The 24,365-nt window shown below is 38.2% G+C and overlaps 1 protein-coding gene across 11 annotated transcripts in view; it reads left to right on the top strand.

The window, feature by feature from the left end:
- Window positions 1-24,365, top strand: part of TRPM3 (transient receptor potential cation channel subfamily M member 3) — a 512,968-nt gene that overhangs the window by 379,361 nt on the left and 109,242 nt on the right. For all 11 annotated transcript variants that reach the window (XM_054689399.1, XM_054689395.1, XM_054689398.1 and 8 more), the window contains one exon: window positions 7,729-7,801. In XM_054689399.1, the coding sequence (XP_054545374.1) occupies window positions 7,729-7,801 (73 nt within the window). The remainder of the gene's footprint in view (window positions 1-7,728; window positions 7,802-24,365) is intronic.

The raw sequence follows: 24,365 nt of genomic DNA, 5'->3' as shown, positions 1-24,365 counted from the left end.
GATCAGATGAGGTGTGTATGGGATTCTAGATAAATTGACTTAGCAGAATTCTTGCTAAAACTGTACAATGTAAAAATGAACACAGAAGCCTAATAAGGTGCCTTATGGTGTTGGCTGATAAGAACCATCTATAGTCCTCTGTATTCTCCTCAGATGTCTACTTATTTTTTTAAAAAATATGTAAAAGTATGCACATGAATCCAGTAATGTCCTTTCCATCTAGAAATTTTACCTCAAGTCAAATTGAACTTTTACCCATGTGATTGGATGACAAAATGGCAGATGAAGAATATTCTTGTTTCTGCTAGCCAAGACCATGAGCTGTATGAATAAGCTTCTAGAAATAATTTTGCTGGAGCTGTGATATCCAGTGAGGTACATCACACAGTTATATAATAAATGAAAGAGGTAACATCAAGTATCAAGAAGATAACTGAAAGCAGGAGATAATAGCTTGTCATCTACTTCCAATCCTCTAGGGACCCTTGCTGAAATTTCTCCAGGGAATTAGTAGGTGATGAGTCTAGCCCGTTTCCATTACTCTCATCATACAATAAGCTGGGTTGCTTTTTCCTGGCCTTCCTATGTGTCACCTTAGGATCACACAGTGTTCTTCCAACTATGACAGATATGCCAGTCGATCCAGGTTGAATTCTTGGTTGAATTCCTTGCCAATATTTAACAATTTCCTTATTGTGAACATGACTTATGTGCTTTAAAAACTAATACAATTGAAGAAAAAAAGTATCTGAAGGTCATGTTTACCAAACAGTCCATTTGCACATCTGGTTTGTAAGTCAGCACTGCCCTGGGTCCTGTGCAGCATTCAAGGGCTAAAGCAATTATTAGGAAGGAGAAATTAACAAGTGACAATGTCTACCTATTTTTAAGGCCCTTTTGGTAAAAACAAGACCCCTTTTCCACAATTCATCCTGGTGTTTGGCAGAGGTGCTAACAGAAAGGGGACAAGACCTGATCCTGCTCGTAGTGCCCGTCTCCAGGTGTGAAGGCCACAGTTTCGCACATGCATGTGCCTCTGTTTTCCACTATCTTTTTGGAGCATCTGCCTTTATAAGAGCTGCCTCTCCCTCCCCCAGTACACTCAGCAACAGCGCTGAAGTGCCATCGTGGCAAATCTGGTTCAAGGAGAAAACTGACTTTTACTTCAACTATTTTATGTGCTAAAAATACTCATTTTCAGCAATGAAGCAATTGGTGACAAGACCCCAAAACTCTGCGGATCCTACCTAAGGACAGAATGATTAATACAGAACAGGACTTATACATCATACATACATCAAAAAGATGTTCATCACATCATTATTTCTATCAAATAATGTGTTACAAGGTAAATGTCCAATAATGGAGGTATTAAGTGAACTTGAATACATCTATTGGACAAAACACTGTTGATATTGAATATTACTTTTTTTTGGGGGAGGGTTAGCAATATTACAGGAAAGTGTCTGGTTATAATGCTAATGGAAAAGAAAATAAGTATACAAAATAGTGCTTCACAAATATGCCTTCTACCCACCCCACACACACTTATGGTCATACTTATGTGGAAAAATGGAACGCCAAAGAGAGAGAGAATTGAACTAAATATTTTAAAAAATCACAATAGCTTTCATTGGGTAGGACTTGGGATTTTGGAAATTATTTTTCATTTGACTTTTTCTAAACTTCATAATTTTTAATGACTGAAATGTATTGCCTTTATAATATGAAAAAACATTTTATTGTTTTTGAACCACTAGACTTCTAGTTTCTGAATTACATGTGTTGGAGGAAAGAATAAACTCTAGTGACCTTAGATTATAGGGGAAGAGAAAGCTAAGGGATCAAGAATTAGAGTAAAAAAAAAAATCCAAACCCTTTCCATTTTCTATCATTCTAATCATTTTCTATCCATTTTCTATCAATCTTTATCAATTGCCAATTTGTAAGAAGATCTCTCGAAAGAGGATAAGGATAATTGTATGTGAATGTGCTTTAACCTATGAGACAATTTATCACTAAAAGTAACCTAAAATGAATTGTGCAATAGAAGGAACATACCTTTAAAACAAACTGGTAAATCCATTGTATCATAAAATATCCTTTTGAAAGTCAAATAATCACTTGTTTTATTTAGCTAATGTGTAAATTCATACATGACCATCCTTTTAAATTACAACACTGCAGAATTACAGTAATTCCATCCCATTTCTGTCTCTATAGCCTCACCTTGTCATCACCAACTTCAATATGAAACTAAAACTAAGTCTTGTTCAAAAAATATTACATGGAAAATCAATATACGGTTTCCATGGAACTCAGAATAAAATAGAAAACTTTTGATATTAATTTTCTAATAAGTTTGCATATTACTTTCCTTTGTTTTTTGGTTTGTTCTTTTCCAGGTGATCTTTTCTAAATTGCTAAAAGAACATTAGAACTTTGCTGGATAATCTACTCTACAACTATGATATTTCTCCAAAATTCTCAGACACATTACAAATCACTTGCCAAACTCAGATCTAATCTCTGACATATCTAACACAGCATGAAATGACTGTAGAATGTTCCTTTCTGTTTCTGATAGATTGAACCAAACGGTCTTTGCAGCTTATAGATGCCTTTCAGTTTAATATCATGGTTGTTTTCATTTTCGACAGCTTGCCTCAATCTCCATGTCTATTTTCACAGGTTCATTGCTCACCATAACATAAATAGAAATCTCAAATGAAGCCAATTAGTAGACACCTTGAAATGGAGTCAATTTAATCTTCCCACTATATCCTTCTGTACCCCCTATTTTGTTCAGCTATCAGACCTGCTGAATTTTATAAATAGGAAGTCTATTATTAATTCAGTCATAAACACTCTATTTTGTTATCTAGATGGTCAATATATTTGTTTCCCAGAAAATGAACCAAACCATCTTCAAACATAGTTAATTTTCCCAAATCATTTCCATACTTTGGGGTTTTTTTGTTTGTTTCATTTTTATGTAATATATTCCTGCTTTGAATCTTTTTTTTATATAATCCTTAAACTACATGAAAGGAAAGTTTTGAACACTTTGATGAAACATGTTTTTGTGCTGGTTCTATCTCAAAAATATTACACTTAGGGCCTCCCGGGTGGTGCAGGGGGGTAAGACAACCTATGAAGATATCCGCAGCCACTGCAATACAAGTTCGATCCTTGGCCAGGGAGCTACACACATGGCACAGCGGACCTCTCCTAACTCACCTGCTGCTCCCCTCAGCGTGTATTTCAGTTGATCTGCCTGTTCTGTTTCCCACTCTGTCTCTGGTGAATCCTCTCACCCCCACACCTCGGGCCTGTATCCCAGTTCTTCTATGCATAAATAAATCTTTAAAAATATATAAAATAATTTAAAAAATATTAAACTCATACTAAGTCTCAATAAACAGTTTGTAAACTAAGGCAGTTTGGGTTCTATCACAAAGAAATTGACTAAGAGCATAAGAACCCCTGAACAATAATATAATATCCAGTAGACTTGTCTTGAAATTTACTCTTAATACTTACAATACACCCTTGTAATACAGACACTAATGTATCAATTCATTTTACCTGTGTTACCATTCTTGTGTGGAATGTCCTTTTTAATTTTTGTCTTCTTTAAACCCATCTTCTAAATACAGCCATTTGTAATAATTCATCCATTCAATGAATATTTACAGAGCAAGGATTGGTCATCCTACCTGAGATGGACCTCTCTCTTTAACAGAGACTTACGTGCAAATCAGAGCAATGGAGTTGTTAAAGTGGTATCATAGGAAACCCTATAGGGGCACAAACCCCTATAGGGTTTGTTCCTAATTACAGAGGAGGGCTTCCTCAATGGTGCATATCAAATGAAAGACTTGCAGTTTTTTGACCAAGCAGAGGGAAGGGCATTCCAAAAGGGAGGAAACTGAATCAATAATGGCTAACAGTCTAAAAATATCTGAGGACATAAAAGCATGTTATATGGCACAACTGAGGAGTGGGGTGTGTGGCATTAGTGTCAGCTGGGGTGGAGGGTGTGTCAGCAAGGCCATGGCAGCAAGGAGGTCATCAGCAGAAGATGAGAATAAAGAAAATTATTTGAATACTCAGCTTAGAATCTTTAGCTTTGTACCATGCATAATGGAAGCCACTAAAAAAATTTAATAAGGAAGGCAATATAGTCAGGGAGACTGCTTGAATAGCTGCATGGGGAATAGAGTGGAAGGACAGAATAGGATGACCAGTAAAGAAACTACTACAGTAATTAACATGCTAGGCTGAACAATGGCTGTGACAGTGAGGATGGAAAAGGAAATAAACAGGAGCAGAAGCACTGCCTGAGAGAACATTTCGGAGCCTGATATATTGCCTATTTTGCTTACTTTCCCTCTGTCTCCTCTCACTAGTGCAGTCTAGATGTAGGTTCCATAAAGGCAGGAATTGTTCCTTGTTTCAGTCCACTGCTCTACCCCAGCACTTACATAGTGCCTGAAATATAGGAGTTGCTCAGTTAACATGTGATCAATGGGTGAATTGTATATAGGGGTATGAAGTTGACAAATACCCAGATTCCTGACTTTGAAGAAAGTACAAAAATGAGGGCAAGAACATAATCAGTGAAGATGGTTGGCAGGCAGGTGGGAGAGGTGGAGAATAGGGGAAGCATGTTCATTTCAAGATTGAGCTTCCCTTCAATGTGAGAATCAGAATTATATCAAGGTTTAAGCAATTTGTGCACAAGCAAGCTGAAGATATTTACTGTTAAACTGAGTTTGGGACAAAAAGTTAGGTTTTTACAAAATGTTTGATGTTTGTGCTTTTGAATCCTGAAGAACATTTTGATCTCGCTACATTCCATAGTGCTTTCACAAAACAACCAACCATGTCAAACAAATCCAAGAGTTACTTTTAGGGTGTATGTTAAAGTATCACTTTTGTAATCAATAAAAACCAGGCTTTATTCCAAACTGACTACAAAAAAATTGATGACATACTTTCACCTAAATTTTTTCTATTAAATTTTACATTGGTGAGGTTTCATAGGATGACCATACCTGTCTATCTCCCTTCCCACTCCTTGAAAGACAAAAAAGGACAAAAAATGACAGAAAATATAGGTGTTACTTAAGCAAATCCCTATTATTATACAGCTTGGAAGAAATGAAAAAGGACCATATTTGGAGATGAGAAATTCTGAGTAATTTCTGGAATATTAAAAGCAAGTATAAAGCTCAAGTTTCCAAATCACTATAGGAGAAAGGTACATCTTATGAAGTTAAAAGTTATTTCCATTGCCATACAAGAACAAAGAGCAAAATTAAAGGAATGAATTAAAGAACTTCAAGTAACAATCCTCTATCTATGAATTTTTTTCAATAGATATATTATGTGTGTACAAAATAATCCCTATCATGGGGTTTATAATGGCAAAAGATTGAGAACAAACTAAATGTTCATCAGTGAAAGACTGGCCAAATAAATGACATTAAACATGTACACAATCATTTATCACTTTACATCTCAGTCAATGACAGACTGCATATACGAAGTGGTAACAATAGGCTACTCCATGTAACTTAGGTGTGTGGGGTGCTATCCCATTTAGATTCATGAAATCAGTCTATGAATCTGCACAACAAAATAAGTGCATTTCTCAGAATGTATCCCCATTGACAAACAATGTGTGATTATAATGAAGCATGAGGCACTCAGCAAATAACAATGCACTGCTCTGCATGGCTGGACAGAATGGTCTCCAGGTTAGATTCTCAACTGATAATATTGGTTGTCCTTTTTGAGGGTTGCTGAATGCTGAGGACAGAGGTGATGCACTTAATTTTCACCACACATATCTTCACACTGTTGGGATTTTTTTCTGGCTATGCAAATCTATTTATTTAAATACATATTTTAAGAAAAGAAACTTAGGGAAATAAGGAAATCTAGAAAACAGAAAATAATACCGAAGAAATAAGACCAAAAAATCAGTAATCATATTAAACGTAACTGTTTTCTGTAATTGAGAGGTTAGTGATTCTGTTTTCCAAAAAATCTAGACTTGCTTTTTACAAAATACACAACTAAAACAAATGAAGTTTTTCAGCCTTTCCAAAAAAAAAAAAAAAAAATTCTAGAATCAGTTTTTCAAAGGCCAGAAGAATATTTTTAATAAAAGTTTTATTTAAAATGAATTGTATATTCCTTTAGTAAGAACTCACATATTTATTACATTTTCTCATCATTTCATTAGTATCTGCCTCCATTTAGTAAGGGTAGTCTTCCTGCTCTTCAATAAAGTTTTACACTTTTCCATGAAAAGGTTTCTTATCAAGGCTTTAAGAAGATGACAAAGGGATCTTTTAAAAAAGATTAAACCTTAGTATGTAATGCAGGTAGTTTTATTGTGCATATTACACAAACTTTTGCTTGGAAACACCTTTTTGTTTGTTCTCTGGCTGGAAACTAGTAATATGTAGCCATGTTGCTTTTGTCCCCTAAAGGCAAGGCTAAAGATAGGATGTCCCTTCCTGTTTCAGGAAATCATTTATTTATTCTTTCTTGGGATTCTTCCTCTGATCCTTCCTCCCATACTGAGTCTTTTCCTGTTGACTTCAACCCCCAAAATGCTGCCTGTGGCCTCAGATCTGAATATTCTTTATCTCTACAATCAGCATTCTAAGCTCCTTTTGGTAAGGAGATACATTTCTTACTTAAAGTGCAAAATAAAAATTAATGTCTGTTGCACAGCGTCACAGATGTCATGGCATTTCCTGTGTGCTCACTAAAGATGCCTCTGGAAACAAACTTGGGGATTTAGTGACCAGTACTGTGTGCATACAAATAACATTTCTCATGCATTTTTCATAAATTGCATTTTTAATGTCAGGGAATTGTAAGGTTATAAGGGAATTTCTTCCATATCACAACCCATATAGCAATAACACGTATTCAGAGGGAGTCTCTAGTTCTCTCTCTCCTTTCTCTATTTAACAATCAAGTTGCCAATATGGATTAATCCTTCACTGCTCTCTCTTTACTCTCCTCCCCATTATTTGGCCCCAGAGAATACTTTTCTTCCCTGAAAAACCAAAAGGAAAGATATTAGTGTACTGTCTGCCTTTCCCTTACAATATGGATGTCCTACTAAGTTGCTCTAAGGGGGGTTCTATGTCATGGAGAAAACTAAAGGATTTATAAATAGCACAGTGTTGAAAGCCTGGAGTAACTATTGCTGCAGAGTGAGTGAGCTGAAGAGTACATGGCGCGCGTGTGTGTGTGCGCACGCACACACACACACACACACACACACACAGTGGGGCCATGTACTGAAGGGCATGCTATTTCCAAACACTGAATTTTCAACTCACTGTTTACTTATGGTTTACACATTTTTGTAAATCCTGAATTTTTTTTTATTTTAAAACTGATATTTTTTTTTTTTAAACCCAGTATATTCTCCTGGGTCTCTGGTTTCTTTTCATCATAACCATAAATAATGTAATTAGCTAAGGTGGTCTCTGTTCAAAGACTACTAAAACATCTCTCTCTCTTAATGATTATTACCACACCCTTTCATTGAATTCTTGCCATGTATGCGTTCCCTGTGGTCAAGAATTTACCTTATAGAAATTAAGATGGTCTGTGCTCAGAAATGGTCTCATTGATTTAATTCCTCTTGAGGGACAAATGCATTGCTAATGATCACGTTGTCTCAAATTGCAGATCACGGTGTTTCGCATGGGATCAGAAGGACACCAGGACATTGATTTAGCTATCCTGACAGCTTTGCTTAAAGGTAAAGGAGTTTCTGTGTCCAGAGATTACAAAAAGAATTTGCATTGATTAGCACCACAGCATTCTATCTCCTCTTAGTGAATATAATTTCAAATATCATGTCACATCCAATTATTGATAATATAAGAATCATTCGTGTAAGACAGTTTCTGTCTTTAAATTCCACTGTGATAGTGTCTCAATTTCATAAAGTTTAAATATACTGCTATTTAGTCAGAGCCACTGAAACATAAAAATAGATCAGGTAAAAAACTGATGAAATATTGAAAATATTGAGTTACCAAGGTTACTTACTGCGTATTACCTTACTGTCTACTCTCAAAAACCATCTAAAATGCCTTTGATTGATTGGTTGATAATAGATATCATTATAAGTGGGAAATAAGGGCCTCCCTGGTGGTGCAAGGGGTTAAGTCTCAGCACTATCAAGCTATTGGCAGCCACTGCAGCACGAGTTTAATCCCTGGCCAGAGGGCTGACCCACATGGCGCAGCAGACCTCTCCTGACTCGCCCACTGCTGCCCTCAGCAGTGTATTTCAGTCATTCTGCCTGTTCTGCTCCCCACTCTGTCTCTGGTGAATTCTCTCACCCCCCTGTACCTCTGGCCTAAACCCCCATTCTTGTATGCATAAATAAATCTTTTAAAAAATGGAAAATAAAAACCATTGCAATAGAGAGAAATAAATCAAAGAAATTAAACTGCATTATTATAACTCAGTAGTAAATTTACCTTTAATCCTCCCAAAAGTAATGACCAAGATTCTATCACTTCCCCTTCTAAGGGGCAGGTATGTACTGGTCTCTAGACCCAGTATCATAAAGAGGTCTCACTTCATGGACTTGTTCTTGGATCCATACCCAAGAGAACACCAGTTTCCTCTAGGCTCTGCAGATCAAATCTCACCCTTACTGTCCCTTAATAGATGTGTTATCTTTGAGTAATTATTTCCAGTATTATAAAATAAAAAAAAAAGGAATCTGCCTCTGACAGTACAGAAATGAAAACCAAAGCAGTAAGACAAAATGAACCACGAAACCATATTGAATATGGGTCCAGATTAGAGATGTCTCCCATATTCTCCCTGAGCCCACAGTTTGCCTGCTGAGGCGAGTAGCACAGAGTTGGCCCTGCCTGTTTGTCAGCCCCTAGGCTACAAGTTCTGCAGGGGCACAGTGTCTTTTCCATTACTGTTTTCTTTCCACCTCACACAATCCCAACTACATGGCAACATTCCATCAGTTTTTGTTGAATACATGAAGGAATGAGTGGATTACTTAACGATTCAGTCATAGATTCCATGTTCCAAAATTAAGATGCAGAATAGTAACCATTGTGCTCTAATTTCCAGTCTACCTATCCTTCTCCCACGATTAATATTTTGAGTATCCATCATGTGACAGAAACTGTGCTAAGTTCTTTACAGATTCATGTTCTAAACATGAATCATTACACCAACCATATCATGTAGGAGGTGTTTTTAATCCCCAATTTATTGACAGGCTAAGTGGAGCTATACAGGTTAAGTAACCTGCTTAAGGTTACATTGTTAATTAGTAAGCCTGGATTTAGAGCAATGCATGTTTAACACTTCACTTTGCCATCTGACCTCTTTGACATTAGAAGCTGCTGACCCTCTCTGTCCACGACCCCCTAAATATACAAGCTTGTTCTCGTAAGCTCTCAATCACACTATGGGAATTTTACAGTTCCTTGAAGTGTATCATGTAACCAGAGTAAGAATCTTTGCTTTAAGGTATTTCATTCCAATGTACTAAAGAAATCCATACTTACAGAAGGGCAAGAAACCATGCAGAGCTGAGCCACAAAGCACACTCTTGAGTTCCATTCTCCATTTATCATAAACAAAATTAAAAGTTTAAGGCAAGTGATTCTGATATTTGTTATTCTTAATAAGAAGAAGAAAGAATAAAATCAGTAACATATTTATTGAGCTCTTGCTTTGTGCCAAACACCATGTTAGAAGCATTCTGGTACATATTCATTTCTTTACAACAGTTTAATGACCTGCTAAGTACAAGGCCCATTTGCAGATAAGGATACAGGCAAAAACACTTCAGAGAGGAGTCCAAGATGAGCCTGCCAGTAAGTGGAACAGTCAACCTGACCCCATAGTCCTCACTTACACCTACACCAACCCATCCTGTTATCATCGATCAGAAGGGAGAGAGTGCTGTATTTATTGTCTTCAACCAAGATTCACAACAAGTGGAGAAGTGCACAATTATTAGTGAACACACATTGGCCATCACAATATCTTCTACTGAAAATATTTTCTTCCTCTTTTACTAATTTATGAGACTTGAAATTGTTTCCCCTTCAAATCAGTCTTAAAATTTGTTGTAATCTAGAATTGTTCTTCAGATTTTTTTGAGCATGCCATACCATATAAAATAATTTAATGTTATAGCCAAGAAGTTATACATATGTATTTAGAATTCTGACATTCAAACACATAAAATAATTTTTACATTAACTGTAGGCAATGAAATTGGATATTTTCAATTCTAATCTAGTCTATTCTCTTTAATGCTGATTATATTCTAGTAAATTGATTTCATGACTCACTAATGGGTCATAACCTGCAGTTTAAAAAACACTGCCATAGAAGATTAAAGGAAATTATGATTGCTCTAAGAAATTAACATTTCTAATCATGATAATGAACATTATTTATGCAGCAGTTGATGCTAATGGGAATTTATGCCATTAAGATTATGGCGTGTCAACTCCATTTTACCAAGACTTTTAAATGCTCTCTGATACTGACCCAGTTGATTTGGGGAGGAGAGCAAGCAAAATGCTTCCACTGACTTCCTTGGAAGCCAAGAGCATACTTACATCAATTCAAGTTCTTTAGTTGGTTAAATGAGTCTTCCCATGCATTTTTAAAAATTATGCCTGGCATGTAGCACACTTTCACACTTAACTTTTACCATTTTATAATCAGTTTTCAATTATCTAATGCATGTACAACCCTTTGTAATGTCCAGTTTTCATTCTGTATATCGTCTGAGAAAACCTGAAAAATTAGATAGGAATCGCAGTGGGTCATGAAACAAATCGTTGGATTCTAAAGGCAAATTCCAGGGGCTTGAAAAGGACACATCAGTGGCTGTGGGGAAAATGTATCTTTGCTACTTCCCATTTTTTATCCCATTGAGTCTGATTTTCCTTGGGAATTATATATATTAAAGGATATTGTTTAGAATAGACTTACTAAATATCTGTTCAAAAATGAAGAAAGGAAACAAAAAGAATGCAATTTTAGAAACCTAAGAGGTCCGTTGTTTCTTCAAATGCTGACCTGGGGTAGCTTTTGAAAACAAGTGATGCCACATTTGTCTTTGGCATTAATTGCTCTCAAGAGAAGTGGTGGTCTAAGGCCACCATTTTAAGTATCCCCTACTTTGGGGATCCCAAGGAAAGGGCAAACGATACAGCAGGGCTGCCAGAGAAAACAGAGGACTTGGAATGTTCAGATAAATATATTTTTAGTGTAAGTACATCCCAAATACTCCATGGGATGTACTTATACTAAAACACTGCTCCTGATTTATCTGAAATTCAAACTTACTAGGAGTCCTGTATTCTTATATTCAATCAGACTACCCTACTCAGAGAGGGTTGATATCATTAATATTTTGGGCTTCAGACACATTGAGAGGTTCTATGGGAAAGTATTCAAGAATCGAGAGAGGTCATCTATTTCCCCTGCCTCTTTTTCTGAGCCAGACCCTGCCAAAATCACAGCCACCAGGGGAGATTTCCACAGAAAAGTCCCCAAATGCACCTAATAAACTCTCCAGTGCTCATCAACCTGCTGTCTCAGCTGCCTCTCCCATCTGCCTCCCTCACACAGCAGCAGAAACCTCCTGCCTGGACTCAATAAAGCCAGAAAGCGTCTGTTCCTAAGCGGCCCCTTCACCTCTGTGTGCATAAAATTACCCTTAATCTTTCCCCTCGTTTCTCCACATGGAATACAAACCATGTGGCCATAGCTCTCTCATTCCTGCCCAAGTGCCCATGGGCAGTAGTGAGGATGGCCACCCTCCATCGACCAGCAGTTCCTTTTCTTTGGGTTTAGTCTTCATTGATAAAGCAGAGCACCTGCGGCAAGAGGGATGCATAAGCTTTACTGCTTACTTCATTTTCTGGAAAGCATTTTTTTAAGCTAAAAGAGAATACGAAACACTACATTCCTGCTGAAAATGGTCCAGGCCATCGAAGACAAGTCTGAGAAACTGTCACAGACAGTGAGCCTAGGGGGACACTGTGACTGACTGTGATGTGATTCCTGGATGGGAGCCTCGTGCAGAAGAAAAGCGTATTTGTTAAAAGCTACGAAAGTCCGAATAAAGTATGAACTCCAGTTTCTTTTTTGTTTGAAAGTGTTAAGGGATAAATAAGAAAGTTCTGCTATCACATTTCATGGAACTGAATAGAGGACACACCATAGCTGAGAAAACTCCACACTTTTATGTCAAAATGACAAAAAATGAAGAAAAGCATCTTGTGGAGTTAGTTGTAAAGGTCGAAAACGTAATCAAAGCACCATAACACACACAACAGTATTTAATATAAAATACATAAGCCACATAGACATGGATAATAGTTGATCACTATTGATCTAAGAAATGATTAGAGTTTAAGTTTTAAAAATATGTGAATGCAGAACTAAGAGCAAACAATTTGTTGGAAATAACATTTCCCTATGGTTGACTAGCACAATCATTTCAGAGATAGTTATTTAGTTCCTACCATTGTATCTGTGTGTTGTATTTCCTCAGACATAAGTGATGCTATCAGTAACTAAATTATTTACTGACAGACTCAAGTGGAAGACAGCTTCTTTTTAAAGCACGTATTTGCAAATTTGTTCAAACTATGGAAGCTTAAAATAAAAATTTAAAGATCAGAAGGGATAGCCAGTCTAGCCTGTCTAACTTTAGAAACATCTGGAGTAAGAATGCCACTACTAAGATTAGGTCATACAAGAGGCTGAAGATTACTATGCGCTGAACCATTTCCCTTTAAAACAATCTTTTTTAAAAACCCAAATAAGATAAAAATGGATAAAATCTAAATATATATATAGATAGAGATATAGCTATACATGAATGTTTTGAAACTATCTCTGAAAGCATGTCTCTCTGGCTCTTTCAAACAAGAAAATACAGAATTATTAACACAAATAATGAGTCTTCCTAAATAACACATACTTATTTTTAAATAACACATACAGTGAAATACATGTTAAATACATGTAGCTAAATAACACATAGTTACTTTTTAAATGGTTTAATTACCCCTGTGAAAATAAAAAGTTGGCATATATTCCGAAGTAGTTTACATCCAATAATTCTGTGCACCAGATAGATCTCATGAGCACACAACATCCTGGAGTGTTTACCTTGCTTAAACTTGGACGACTCATGAGTAGGTTTTACGGGAATTGGCCCTCCTTTGAAAATAAAAAAATATTTCTAATTATGTGGTCAATCTTTCCCATCCCTCTTTCTGGCATACAACACATGCCAGACTGCCTTTCTTTTAATATTTTTTTGTACACCTACAACTGTTTAGGCTGCCTTATTAAGGTCAGAAAAAGAGACATTTATATTGATAATTTCATCACTTACAGGAGATGCAAAATTACCATAGCTAAACACTATTTACATGGAAGTAAATGAAAGTGTGTCCAAAAGAACCCTGCCAAGGAAAAATGTGTGGCATAGTCACTTTATTTTAGACTTAGGAGGGCTTGGGGGAGGGTAATCCATAGCAGAATAGTGAAATATTTCAATTAGAGACTAAACTAAAGGGGTAAGTTTTACCATGTTGATTCTTTACAAAGTATTCATTAGACCCTTCTCTGCATGAGGCCACTTTAAGTCTTCCTTGTTTCTTTTGACTTATAAATCAGGCTTCCCCCACCAAAAACAAAACAAAACAAAAAACCCTCTTATTTCCTGATGGCTCATTTTACCCCTTTAGTCAAATATTTAACTTAGATGTCAAAAAGTAGATTGGGGGTCTCCCCAGTGGTGCAGCGTTTGAGCGCGGGGTTGCAAAGCTGCCCGCAGCTTCTGCAGCACCTGTTCAATCCCGGCTGCTCCCCAGCCACTGGAGGAGGGTCTCACATGGCGCACAGACTTCTCCTGCCGCCCGCTGCTCCCCTCAGCAGTGTACTTCGGTCCTTCTGCCTGCTCTGCTCCCCACTCTGGCTCTGGTGAATTCTCTCACCCTCCTGCGCTTCTGACTGTACCCAGGGCTTGTATAAATAAATAAATAAACAAATAAATAAATAAATAGATAGATAGATAGATAGATAGATAGATAGATAGATAGATAGATAGATAGATAGATAAAGTAGATTGGCCATCAGTAGTTATAGTCCTAGCCTGTGCTCCCCAACCCTGTCTGCCACTGGCCTCTTCCTACACCTTACTCCAAAACCACCCTAAAGCCTTCATACCCCCCTTTGACCTGGCTACCTATGCATTCTGCACACTTGACAATGGAGGCCTAAGGGTTGAAAAGACTTTTGCAATCGTTCAGTGCACGAATGGCACAGCCAAAGCTTAAGCCTGGTTTCCTCATTTCCATGCAGTTTTCTTTGCATTTATGAGACTTCCAGAGGCTTCCAGGATTCCTGGCTCTATACTGCCACAGACATGTCAGCCTTTTGTTCCTGTGGCTCCAGAGGTATCCTGAGTGATTCATAGATCAGAACAGCTACTTCCTTAAAATGCTCTGAGCCTTTACCAGGGTCTTTAGCTGCCACACACAATATCTTAGTGATGAAACTAGAATGCCTATAATTTCACCTAAGGTAATGGCAAGAATAAGTATGAGCTGATAATGGTTTCATGTTAAAGATTAGACCGCCGATTGAATATTGCTTCAACCAAGAAATGTTTTCAGCTACAAAGAAATGAAACCCATTCAGACCAGTTCAAGCATGGATGTGTTGTTTGCATGACCAGGAAGTGTAAGGGTAACGTGAGTTCAGGCAAAGTGGGATCCAAGGTTCAAATGATGTCATCAGGGTCTGTCTGTCACTCGGATATTAGTCTCTATCCCTTTGCACAAAACAGCCATCAGCAGCACTCAGCTTATACCCACGCAACTGAGTAAACCCCAATTAAAAAGAGCCCCCTTTCCTAGTAATTACAAACGACAGGTCTCACGGGGAGGAATTGATTTGCTCGCCTTGGATCAGTGCCCTTGCCTGTAGCAAAGGAGAAGGGAGGTAAAATGAGAGATGGGTTTCAGTTCCACCTGAGTTATGAGTTCCCAACAACAACAAAAAAAGAGCTTCTATAGCCAGAAAGGAAAGGAAGAAGCGCTCTGGTGAGACCAAAAGTAATTTAAAAATACTGTTGTGGGCCTCCCCTGGTGGCGCAGCAGTTGAGCACTGGGTTGCGAGGTTGTCCGCAGCCTCTGCAGCGCCGGTTGGATCCCCGGCCACCGGTGAGGGTCCCACAAAAAATAAATAAATAAATAAATAAATAAATAAATAAAAATAAATTTAAAAATACTTGTTGTATTAAAAGAAGTAATGAGGGTCAAAGAGTGTCAGATTTGCCTCAAAGGGAAGCACCTCAGAATTCATGTAGCAGGAATAAATCCTTCATTCAGTAAACAAAAACAAGAGCTCAGTCCAATGCATTCTAGTCACAGTTCAGTTACCCAGTCATACTCATAAAGCTTACTTCAGGTAGACCCAAATATGTAAGCTATAAATATTATTTACTATATTATGATTATTGATTACTGTAATTAATCACTGTTCCCTTTAAAAATTTTAATCATCTATACTTGATCCTTAAAGGAAACAATATTCTTACCACTCTTTTACCCAAAACCAAGTCAATTTCTTAGAAAAAAGTGATCAATTTGATCAAAAGGTCAAATCACCCCAGACTGCTCCACTTCACTCCCTGCACCCCAGCCCTTCACTCCATTTCCACCCTCAGCCCTCACTGTCACTCTCTCTGCTGTGAGACTACCCAGTGAAAGCTGGGACCAGCGAGAACAACGCCCACATTCAAAGCGTCACTACTTTCTCACTAGACAAATTGCTTCACCTCTTTGAGACTCAGTTTCCTAATCTGTAAAACTGGTATATCATTTAAAAAATGTCACAGTCATTTTAAAAATGTTCATTGACAATGCAATAAAGCACTGACTTAACACAGTACCTGGGAAAATCTGGTTCAGAAATGACTGAGTGATGATGATGATGATGCCAACCTAGGATGAGGACAGGACCACATCTGCTCTATTCACCCATTCACCCCCATAACCACAGTGCCTGGTACATAGCCCGTGTTCAACAGATATTTGTTGAATGTGTGAGAAAGTGATTGATAGACTGTGGTATCAAATTAGTATGTAATTATGTATTTAAATCCTAGTATTTCACTGATTATGGCAGCCTCAGCCTATTACTTCACTTTGTACGCTTCAGTCCCCATTCCTGTGAAAAGGAAAATCGCACACTTCTCGTGTGGGCTGATATGAAGGACATGGTTACACTGGAAGCTCCTTGAGGCAGACATGATGCCTTCTTTCTGGTCTACTTAGCATCCAGTATTTTTATACCGTTCCCCTTCTAAAACAGGCTTTAAAAATTCCTAGGGGATTGGGATGTACCTACCCTATGTTCAAAACCCATCAGAAAAGGTTAAATTCAAAAAGGCTGATAAGTTTGGGAGGGGAAAAAAAAAAACCTTGAGCATATGTGTGAGGATCCTGAACACAAGAAGGAATTTAATCTTGAAAACTTGAGCACAAGCTAAGCTGCCTTGAAATGAAATTAATTTTCTGGCAAGTTTATTCTTGCAAATCCAAGGAGATCTCAGAGCAGTAAGAGACCAAGGCAGAGAGCAATTTCAGACATTTCCGTTTGTCTCTACTAGGAGAATGCAATAAAGGAACTTAAACCTCTTAATCCTTTTATTGGAATAATTCTTTACAATCCACAAAGCATTTTCACATAAATTTTAGCATCTAATCTTCACAACTCTGTGGTAATCAGATAATTTATCTCCAAACTGGGACTTTCTTGGGCATGACAGTGGGAAGCATTGATAATTATACCAGAACAACTGGAATAAACCAAGAATGTCTGGGCAAATTGAGGAGTAGGGTCACATTCCTTACAACCCCCATGTTCCAAGTAGTAAGTTTCGGGAGAAAAAGGATTACATTTTCTTTACCTTTGTATACCCATGCCCAGAAAAATGCTTGTATGTGGTAAGCATTTAATAAGTATCCACTGGCTGAATGAAGTGAACTTGAATCTCAGCTCAATCAACCACTAGTCAAAGCCACAGAAACAACCCAGATATAAGACAGGGACTCCTTAGCCTTTGAAATTTCATTAAGTTGAGTTAAAAACTCTTAATAACTCAGCAAGCCACAGAAATGCAAATCCTACACTACTCCAGGATTTCCTCCATTCTTGAAAAGTTTTGCAATCTCACAATCACCCCTGCCTTCAAGTAGCTGATTCTAGGTGTGTTCCTCATCAGAGAAGTCAAAATGCAAAACTCAGCCCTTCCAGTTTCAAAACAAAACCAAAAATTCACTTACTCAAAGCATCTAATAGATATAGCAGGCTTTTCTAAAAATATAGGTAGAGATGGAAAAGAGGTTTACTTCTCAGTAATGCAAACCACTTCTTATTGAACAACAGGCATCTCCAATGTTGCCAAACTTTGGCAAGATCACACAAGGAACCTTCCATGGATCCTTTCCGCATGACTTCCCCAGTGTCACATTGTCCCTCTGGCTTCCCTATCCCATGCCCCTCTTCTTATCCCACTATTTTCTTTTTCCCCAAGCTTCCCTTAAGAGTAAAGAGCACAAGGGACTATGGTGATGGTACACGGGTGAATTGGTAGTAGAAATTCTAAGGGGAGTGTCTCATCAGAAGAGAGTGTGTGTTCTTTGCTTGAGGGCCGTAATCCCCAGCAGGAAAGATGTGATATGCAGGAAATGGACATGTAAAGACCTCTTCAACACAGCAGACTGATAAAGAAACAGACAGAGAAATATAGCTGGAAGCAAACAGGATACTTGTAAGGAAAAGGAAACTTCACCTAAACTACCATTAATATCCTCAGAGAAAGCCACCAAAATATTTAAACCATTCAAAAATAGAGAAGCCAGGCCTCCCTGGTGGTGCAAAGGGTTGAGCACTGCACTATGAAGCAATCCACAGCCTCTGTAGTATGAGTTCGATCCCCGGCCGGCCAGGGAGCAACCCACATGGTGAGCAGACCTCATCTGTCTCACCCGCTGCTCCCCTCAGCAGTGTATTTCAGTCAGTCTGCCTGTTCTGTTCCCCACTCTGTCTCTGGTGGATCCCCTCACCCCCCGCATCTCTGGCCTGTACTCCAGCTCTTGTATGCATAAATAAATAAATCTCTAAAAAAAAAAAAAACCAAAAAACAGAGAAACCTCCTATATTTAGCTCATGAACTAAAAAGAGTTCTTCAAAATTAAAAGGATAGCAGCAAATACAAAAATAAATAAAAGAATTAAAAGAAAAGGTTGAAGAAGTCTCCTAGGAAGGACAGAAAAAGTCAGAAAGGATAAAGGAAAATGAGAGAATAGAAGATAGGAGACTATCAATGCACTAATTCCAGCAAATGTCTCAGAAGTCCCAAACACACATTTTTAGATGATAAGGTTGTACTGTGTGCCCAATACAATGTGTGAAAATAAACTCACATCAAGGCATGTTAACATGATAGTTTTATGTATTATCTAGGAGCTTCCAAGACAAAAACAAGCACCATGCTAAGGTTGGGGAGTCAATATGTTTTACACTTCTGAACAGCAATGCAGAAAGCTATCATGCAATGCCTTACAAATCTGAAGAACATTTATTGCAATCTAGAATTTTATACCTAATCTACCAGCCACTTGAGAATGTGGAATCAAGGCATTGTCAGATTTCACTCAATATTAAACATTTCTTCAGAATTTACTGGAAGATGTGTTCCATGCAAATGAAAGAGGAAAAACAAAAGACAGAAAACTTTAAACACAGTAAACAGGAACTCTAACACAAGAGAGAGGCTGCTGGGACTCCCTGGATGATGATGAAGGAGATAAGGATCAAGGAGAATGTCTGCACCAGTAACTGTCAGACCTTTTTGCTGCATAAGCCTGGAATTGAGCAGTGTCACTTCTGCCACAATCCACCGGCTACAGCAAGTCATATGGCCAGCCCAGATTCCATGTGGGAAGGGATATCCCAAGAGCATAGATACTGGGAACTACAGTTCCTTGGGAGCTATCTTCAAAGACCCGCTACCACATAAGGTCAAAATAATCAGCTACCTGAAGTGAAGTAGTTGCCTCTGGGGGAAAGGAGTGGGGCATGAGACTTGTGATTTTTGTAACAAATGTTGTAGTAAGAGATGACTCTAAATTCCATGCATGCTTCAACTTTAGTAAAAATAACAAATGGTCCCTGGATTACCTACTCCTCAAATAAAAGAGACTGAATGAGTGAAAGAAAAAGAGAGAAAAGAAGGTAGGAAATCATCAATGCCAAGATACCAGAATATCCCATAGCTCCAGGGCATACATTTCCATGGAATCCCACTAAAAGTTACAAAGTAGAAGATGCAAATATTTTACTTGCCCAACTGTGTAAGTTAATTTCTTTTTGTCAGATCACAAGCAAACAGACAAAAAGACCCAATAGAAATGTATGTTTCTTGTGCTCCCTCTGTCTTACTTTAATAACCTGTTTCTCAGCTTTGCATATTACGCCTGATACAGGGGCACTTTTTAAAAGTTTTTCCGACATGTTAATGGGAGACTTTTGCCAGGTATTGGCTTCTTTGATGGTAGAAAGGGCACAATATGGAGGAGTCATCCATTTAGGAAAGTCAGCAAAAAGAAAGAAATAGCAAAGCGTTTGACGACACTATTAATCATAAGCTATACGGTTGTATTTGTCCTTCCTGCTTGCATATGTTATTAGGAAATGAGGAAATAGTGGCAATATTGAACGCAGTAACTCTTGGCAAACACCACCATGTAGATGACCTGACTTTATGAGGTTTTTATGTCACTTTGGTTCATAAAAGTAGTACTCTAACTTTGAAAATGAAACAAAGCAGTTTTTTCAAAGTTAGTGAGACTTCCACAGAAAGCATCAACCTGGTAAACCAAGAGAAAAACAAAGCAAAACTTAATTACTACCTCCTACCACCCCTAAATCCAGTGTCTGGGAAGTACAGGGGCCCCAGAGAACAAGCCCAGCTGTGGCTCTAGACATAGTACCAGGCTGAGAGGAGGAGACGTCCCTGATCACCTCTGCAGGTGCCCATGTGCTTGTTATCCCTGGCAGGCTCTGGGAAGAGTTAGACACACTTTGCTAATTAAGTGTGGGGGGCTCTTATGGGAACACCCAGGGACCCCGGCCTGGGCTGCCCGGACACACAAAATCCATGCTCTCAACCTACACTCCCGCAAGAGTATCAGAACCTTATCATCCAAACAGCATTCGTGTCTAAATTCAGGCTCTTGAATTGTAACAAATTTCTCTCTTCTTATTCATATCTTAGCACCTACAAGTCCTAGCTCACTTAGGGGAGCCACTGAGAGAACACCTTAGTAGAAGGTAGTATTTGATTGACTCCCCACGCTCTGTCAGAGAACCACCCCTAATGCCTATTGACAACTCTGACATGCACACAAGCCCCAGGTAATTAAGGGACTGCCATTACTTAATTCTGAGAATTACTGCTTCACTATATAGTAAATACTCCTTTTATGAAAATTCAATGATATTCAAGATGATAAAGCATACTTTATAAAAATGAAGAATGATATAAAAATTTATAAAATAATAAAAAAATTCAATGACACCTAATTGTTCACATTGACTAATTAGAAACTATAGCTATACTCTGGGTCTGGCTGGTAATTATGCCCCAGCCAGAAGAGTTTGCATGACAACAGCATTATTAACCTGATAAATTGATTCAATTATTATTATTATTTATTGTTGTTATTATTATGGCAGATTTATTGCTTGGTATATGTAAAACACCGAAACTATTTGCACCATATTTTAATGTAATAAAGCAACTTTCCATCTCTTATCCTATTTAATCTTCAAAGCAATCCCTTGAGGGAGATATTATTGACTACTTTACATATGTGAAGAAACTAAATCTTGGAGATGATAAGTAAATTTCCCAAACCCCACAGGTACTGAATAAGATCTCTGCCCTTTCTCTTCAACCCAAAGAAGTTATTATATCCCCCATTTATTATCACACACCTGCTCTTAGGTAAAGAGTAAACTGCCATGGACCAACATTGAGCCAGGCAGCTGCCATCTGGCTGGTACCTCATTCAGTTCTCCAAGAGGTCAGTGTGCATTAGTCTTAGTTAATATCATGGATAAATGACCTAATCACAGGAGCACCTACTGTGCTCCATCATCCTAAGTGCTTAAGATACCATGCTTCAGATATTAGTGCTTAAGGAGTTATCTTAAGTGCTAGAAATTTTGAAAATATAAGAATATGTCAGAATAGAAATGAAACATGGGTTCAGGGGAAATTGGGTTATAGAGGCAACATCTGAAATTCTCCTCTACGGGGCCTCCCTGGTGGCGCAAGGGTAAGACGCAATCTATGAAGCTATCCGCAGCCACTGCAGCATGAGTTCGATTCCCGGCCAGGGAGCTACCCACATGGCACAGCAGACCTCTCCTGGCTTGCCCTCTGTTGCTCTCAGCAGTGTATTTCAATCTGCCTGTTCTGCTCCATTCACTCTGTCTCTGGTGAATCCTCTCACCCCCCACACCTCTGGCCTGTACCCCAGTTCTTATATGCATAAATAAATAAATCCTTAAAAAAAAGAAAATTAAAAAATGTCTCCCCTGCAGCATAGAGGAAAACAAAATAAATAGAACACCAATTACATTTTCAAGGGAATTTAAGATCAAGGAAAAGAAACTTTTTAAAAATTGTTTTAAAACTGCAAATCAGAACTTCCAAATAAATAGAATATAGTGATGTCCAAATAGGGTCATCCTGCCCACACACATGCCATCATTTTGTCTAGTCTAGAACTTCCTTCAAATGTATTTGTAAACGGCATCTTTTGAACTGCGTCATACTTTAGATGCAGAGAGTCCAAGCTAAGGAAATAATGAGCAACACCTTTGTAAAAAAGAATGTTTTGATAAAATAAATATCACTTGCCACTGTGCCTATTTAAGACGGAGAACCCCTATTTGTCACAATCAGAGGAGGTAGCAAGAGCGATGGAATGCTGAAAATGAATGGAACTGGTGTGGATGGAACCCAAATTAATACCAAACTTTGCTGTTCTGAAGGAAATGAAGAATACTGAGTTTATTTCATGTCACTTCAGAAACTGGCCAAGACCATTAAGTCACCTTCTAGAGACTACCTAAAAAACAGAGACTTACTAACAAAAACTAAAGAGGACTCAGGAGGAAAAGAAACACAAAACAATAAATCACATATATAATTTAAATGATTTGAAAAATTTATGGGTTTGTCTTACTTCTCTCTCTCTTCCCCTATTTCTCCCCCACCCCTCTCTTATTTATATATATATATATATATATCTTTCTATCTATCTATCTATCTATCTATCTATCTATCTATCTATCTATCTATCTATCTATCTATCTATATACACACACACACACAATGAGAACAGTGTGCATGTGTTTCTTTGAGGGTAGACATTTGCTTGGTTCAATCTTGTTTCCTCAGAGCCAAAAACAAAGGCAGAGAACTGGAATTAATACAAATCTGTTGAATAAATAAAACCAGATGGGATCCAACTCATTTCCCTAAAGGCTGTCCCATGTTCCCCTTTCTCAATCCCAAAGGCAGTAAAGAGAGGACATCAAGAATTTCAGTTCTGGGCCTCCCCGGTGGTACAGCGGTTGAGCACTGCGTTGGGAAGCTGCCCGCAGCCTCTGCAGCGCCGGTTCGATCCCGGCTGCTCCCCAGCCACCGGAGGAGGGTCCCACATGGCGCGCAGACCTCTCCTGCCGCCTGCTGCTCCCCTCAGCAGTGTACTTCAGTTCTTCTGCCTGCTCTGCTCCCCGCTCTGGCTCTGGTGAATTCTCTCACCCTCCCGCGCTTCTGACTGTACCCAGTGCTTGTATAAATAAATAAATAAATCTAAAAAAAAAAAAATAAAACTTAAAAAAAAAATTCAGTTCTGAATTCAGACTGCCCGAGTGACTCATCTCAGGACTTCACAACTGCTTCACCTTGGACACTTTTCTTTGCCTCAGTTCCCTCATCTGTAAAGTGGGGACATGGCACCTTACAGCTTCTTGTGAGAATTTAACACAGTAACACTTCAAGAGTGTCTGGCACAAGCTGCGTGAAACAAATTGCAGTTATTATCTTTCTTATTTACTGGAACTGAGAAAGAAAACCCTATCCTTCAGCAAAGAGCTCTTTCACTCAGCTGCGTATTTTGTCTCTTAGAAGTAAAATCTAAATTTCTTCCGCTAAAGTTAATCCAATTTTTCCTGATTCCTTTTAACTTTCTCCTGGGAATCTACCTAAAGTTATTTTTACCAAGAGGAGACAGTTATCATTCAGGGCAAAAAAGCAGAGCTAAGAATAAATTCTATGAAGACCTCATCTACTTTTTTATGTGTGTGTTTCAAGTCTTTAATTTGGCTTTGCTCTAGGTAGCAGCCAAATTCCTGAGAGGCTCACAGGGTGGCAGTGCTCAGCTCTTGGAGACAACTGAAGGTGTCTCCTAGCAACCTAAGTCACGTGAAGAGGCCTTTCAGCTTGTTTCCTTGCACCTTCATGGTTCTCATATAGGTTAAAAATCTGCTGTCTTTCAATAAATGATGGATATTCTTTTCTTGACTGAGACCCTGATGCATTTAGAGGCAACATTTACAAATAAATTGATGGAAATGAATGGAAACCCTAGGGGGGAAAGTGCTTAATCCAAACAAGATTCTTTAGATAAGACAAGAAAAGATCCACAGACCCCAACAGGGGAAAATATTACTAAACTATTATCAGGATGGAGAACACCACCCTACATATCACAGAATCCTGCACTAGTCAAGATATTATAGGGTCTGTAAATCCTGCCCCTTCCCCCACACCAGCCCACCAAGCCAGATCATACTTAGATTATGCAGGTCAGATAACACAGCTACTGTTTTTATCTGGAAACACTCCCATAGAGAGTGCACAACTGCATTTATAGCACATTCATGTTTTTAGTGATCCTCAGAGTATTTTTAAAAATGCTTTTAAACACTGACATTATCTGTTTCCAAATGGTCCTTGTCCAGCTTCTTTCAGTTAATTCCACGCAAAATTCCGATAGAGCCAATAATTGGTTTCAAGTAAAAACATTTTATCATGGATCACAGCATAGGAGAGGGGACAGCCACTGCCCTGAGTCACTCTATGGAGTTGAGAGTCATGAGAGTCCTGGTTTTATGGCCCTGATCACCAGAGCAGGATAGGAGGG

The sequence above is a fragment of the Talpa occidentalis genome, unplaced genomic scaffold (assembly GCF_014898055.3).
Source record: "Talpa occidentalis isolate TD23 unplaced genomic scaffold, MPIMG_talOcc4v2.1 talOcc4.7, whole genome shotgun sequence".
Classification (NCBI taxonomy): domain Eukaryota; kingdom Metazoa; phylum Chordata; class Mammalia; order Eulipotyphla; family Talpidae; genus Talpa; species Talpa occidentalis.
Note: the sequence above shows the minus strand (reverse complement) of the source record. Positions and strands in the feature narration are given on the sequence as shown.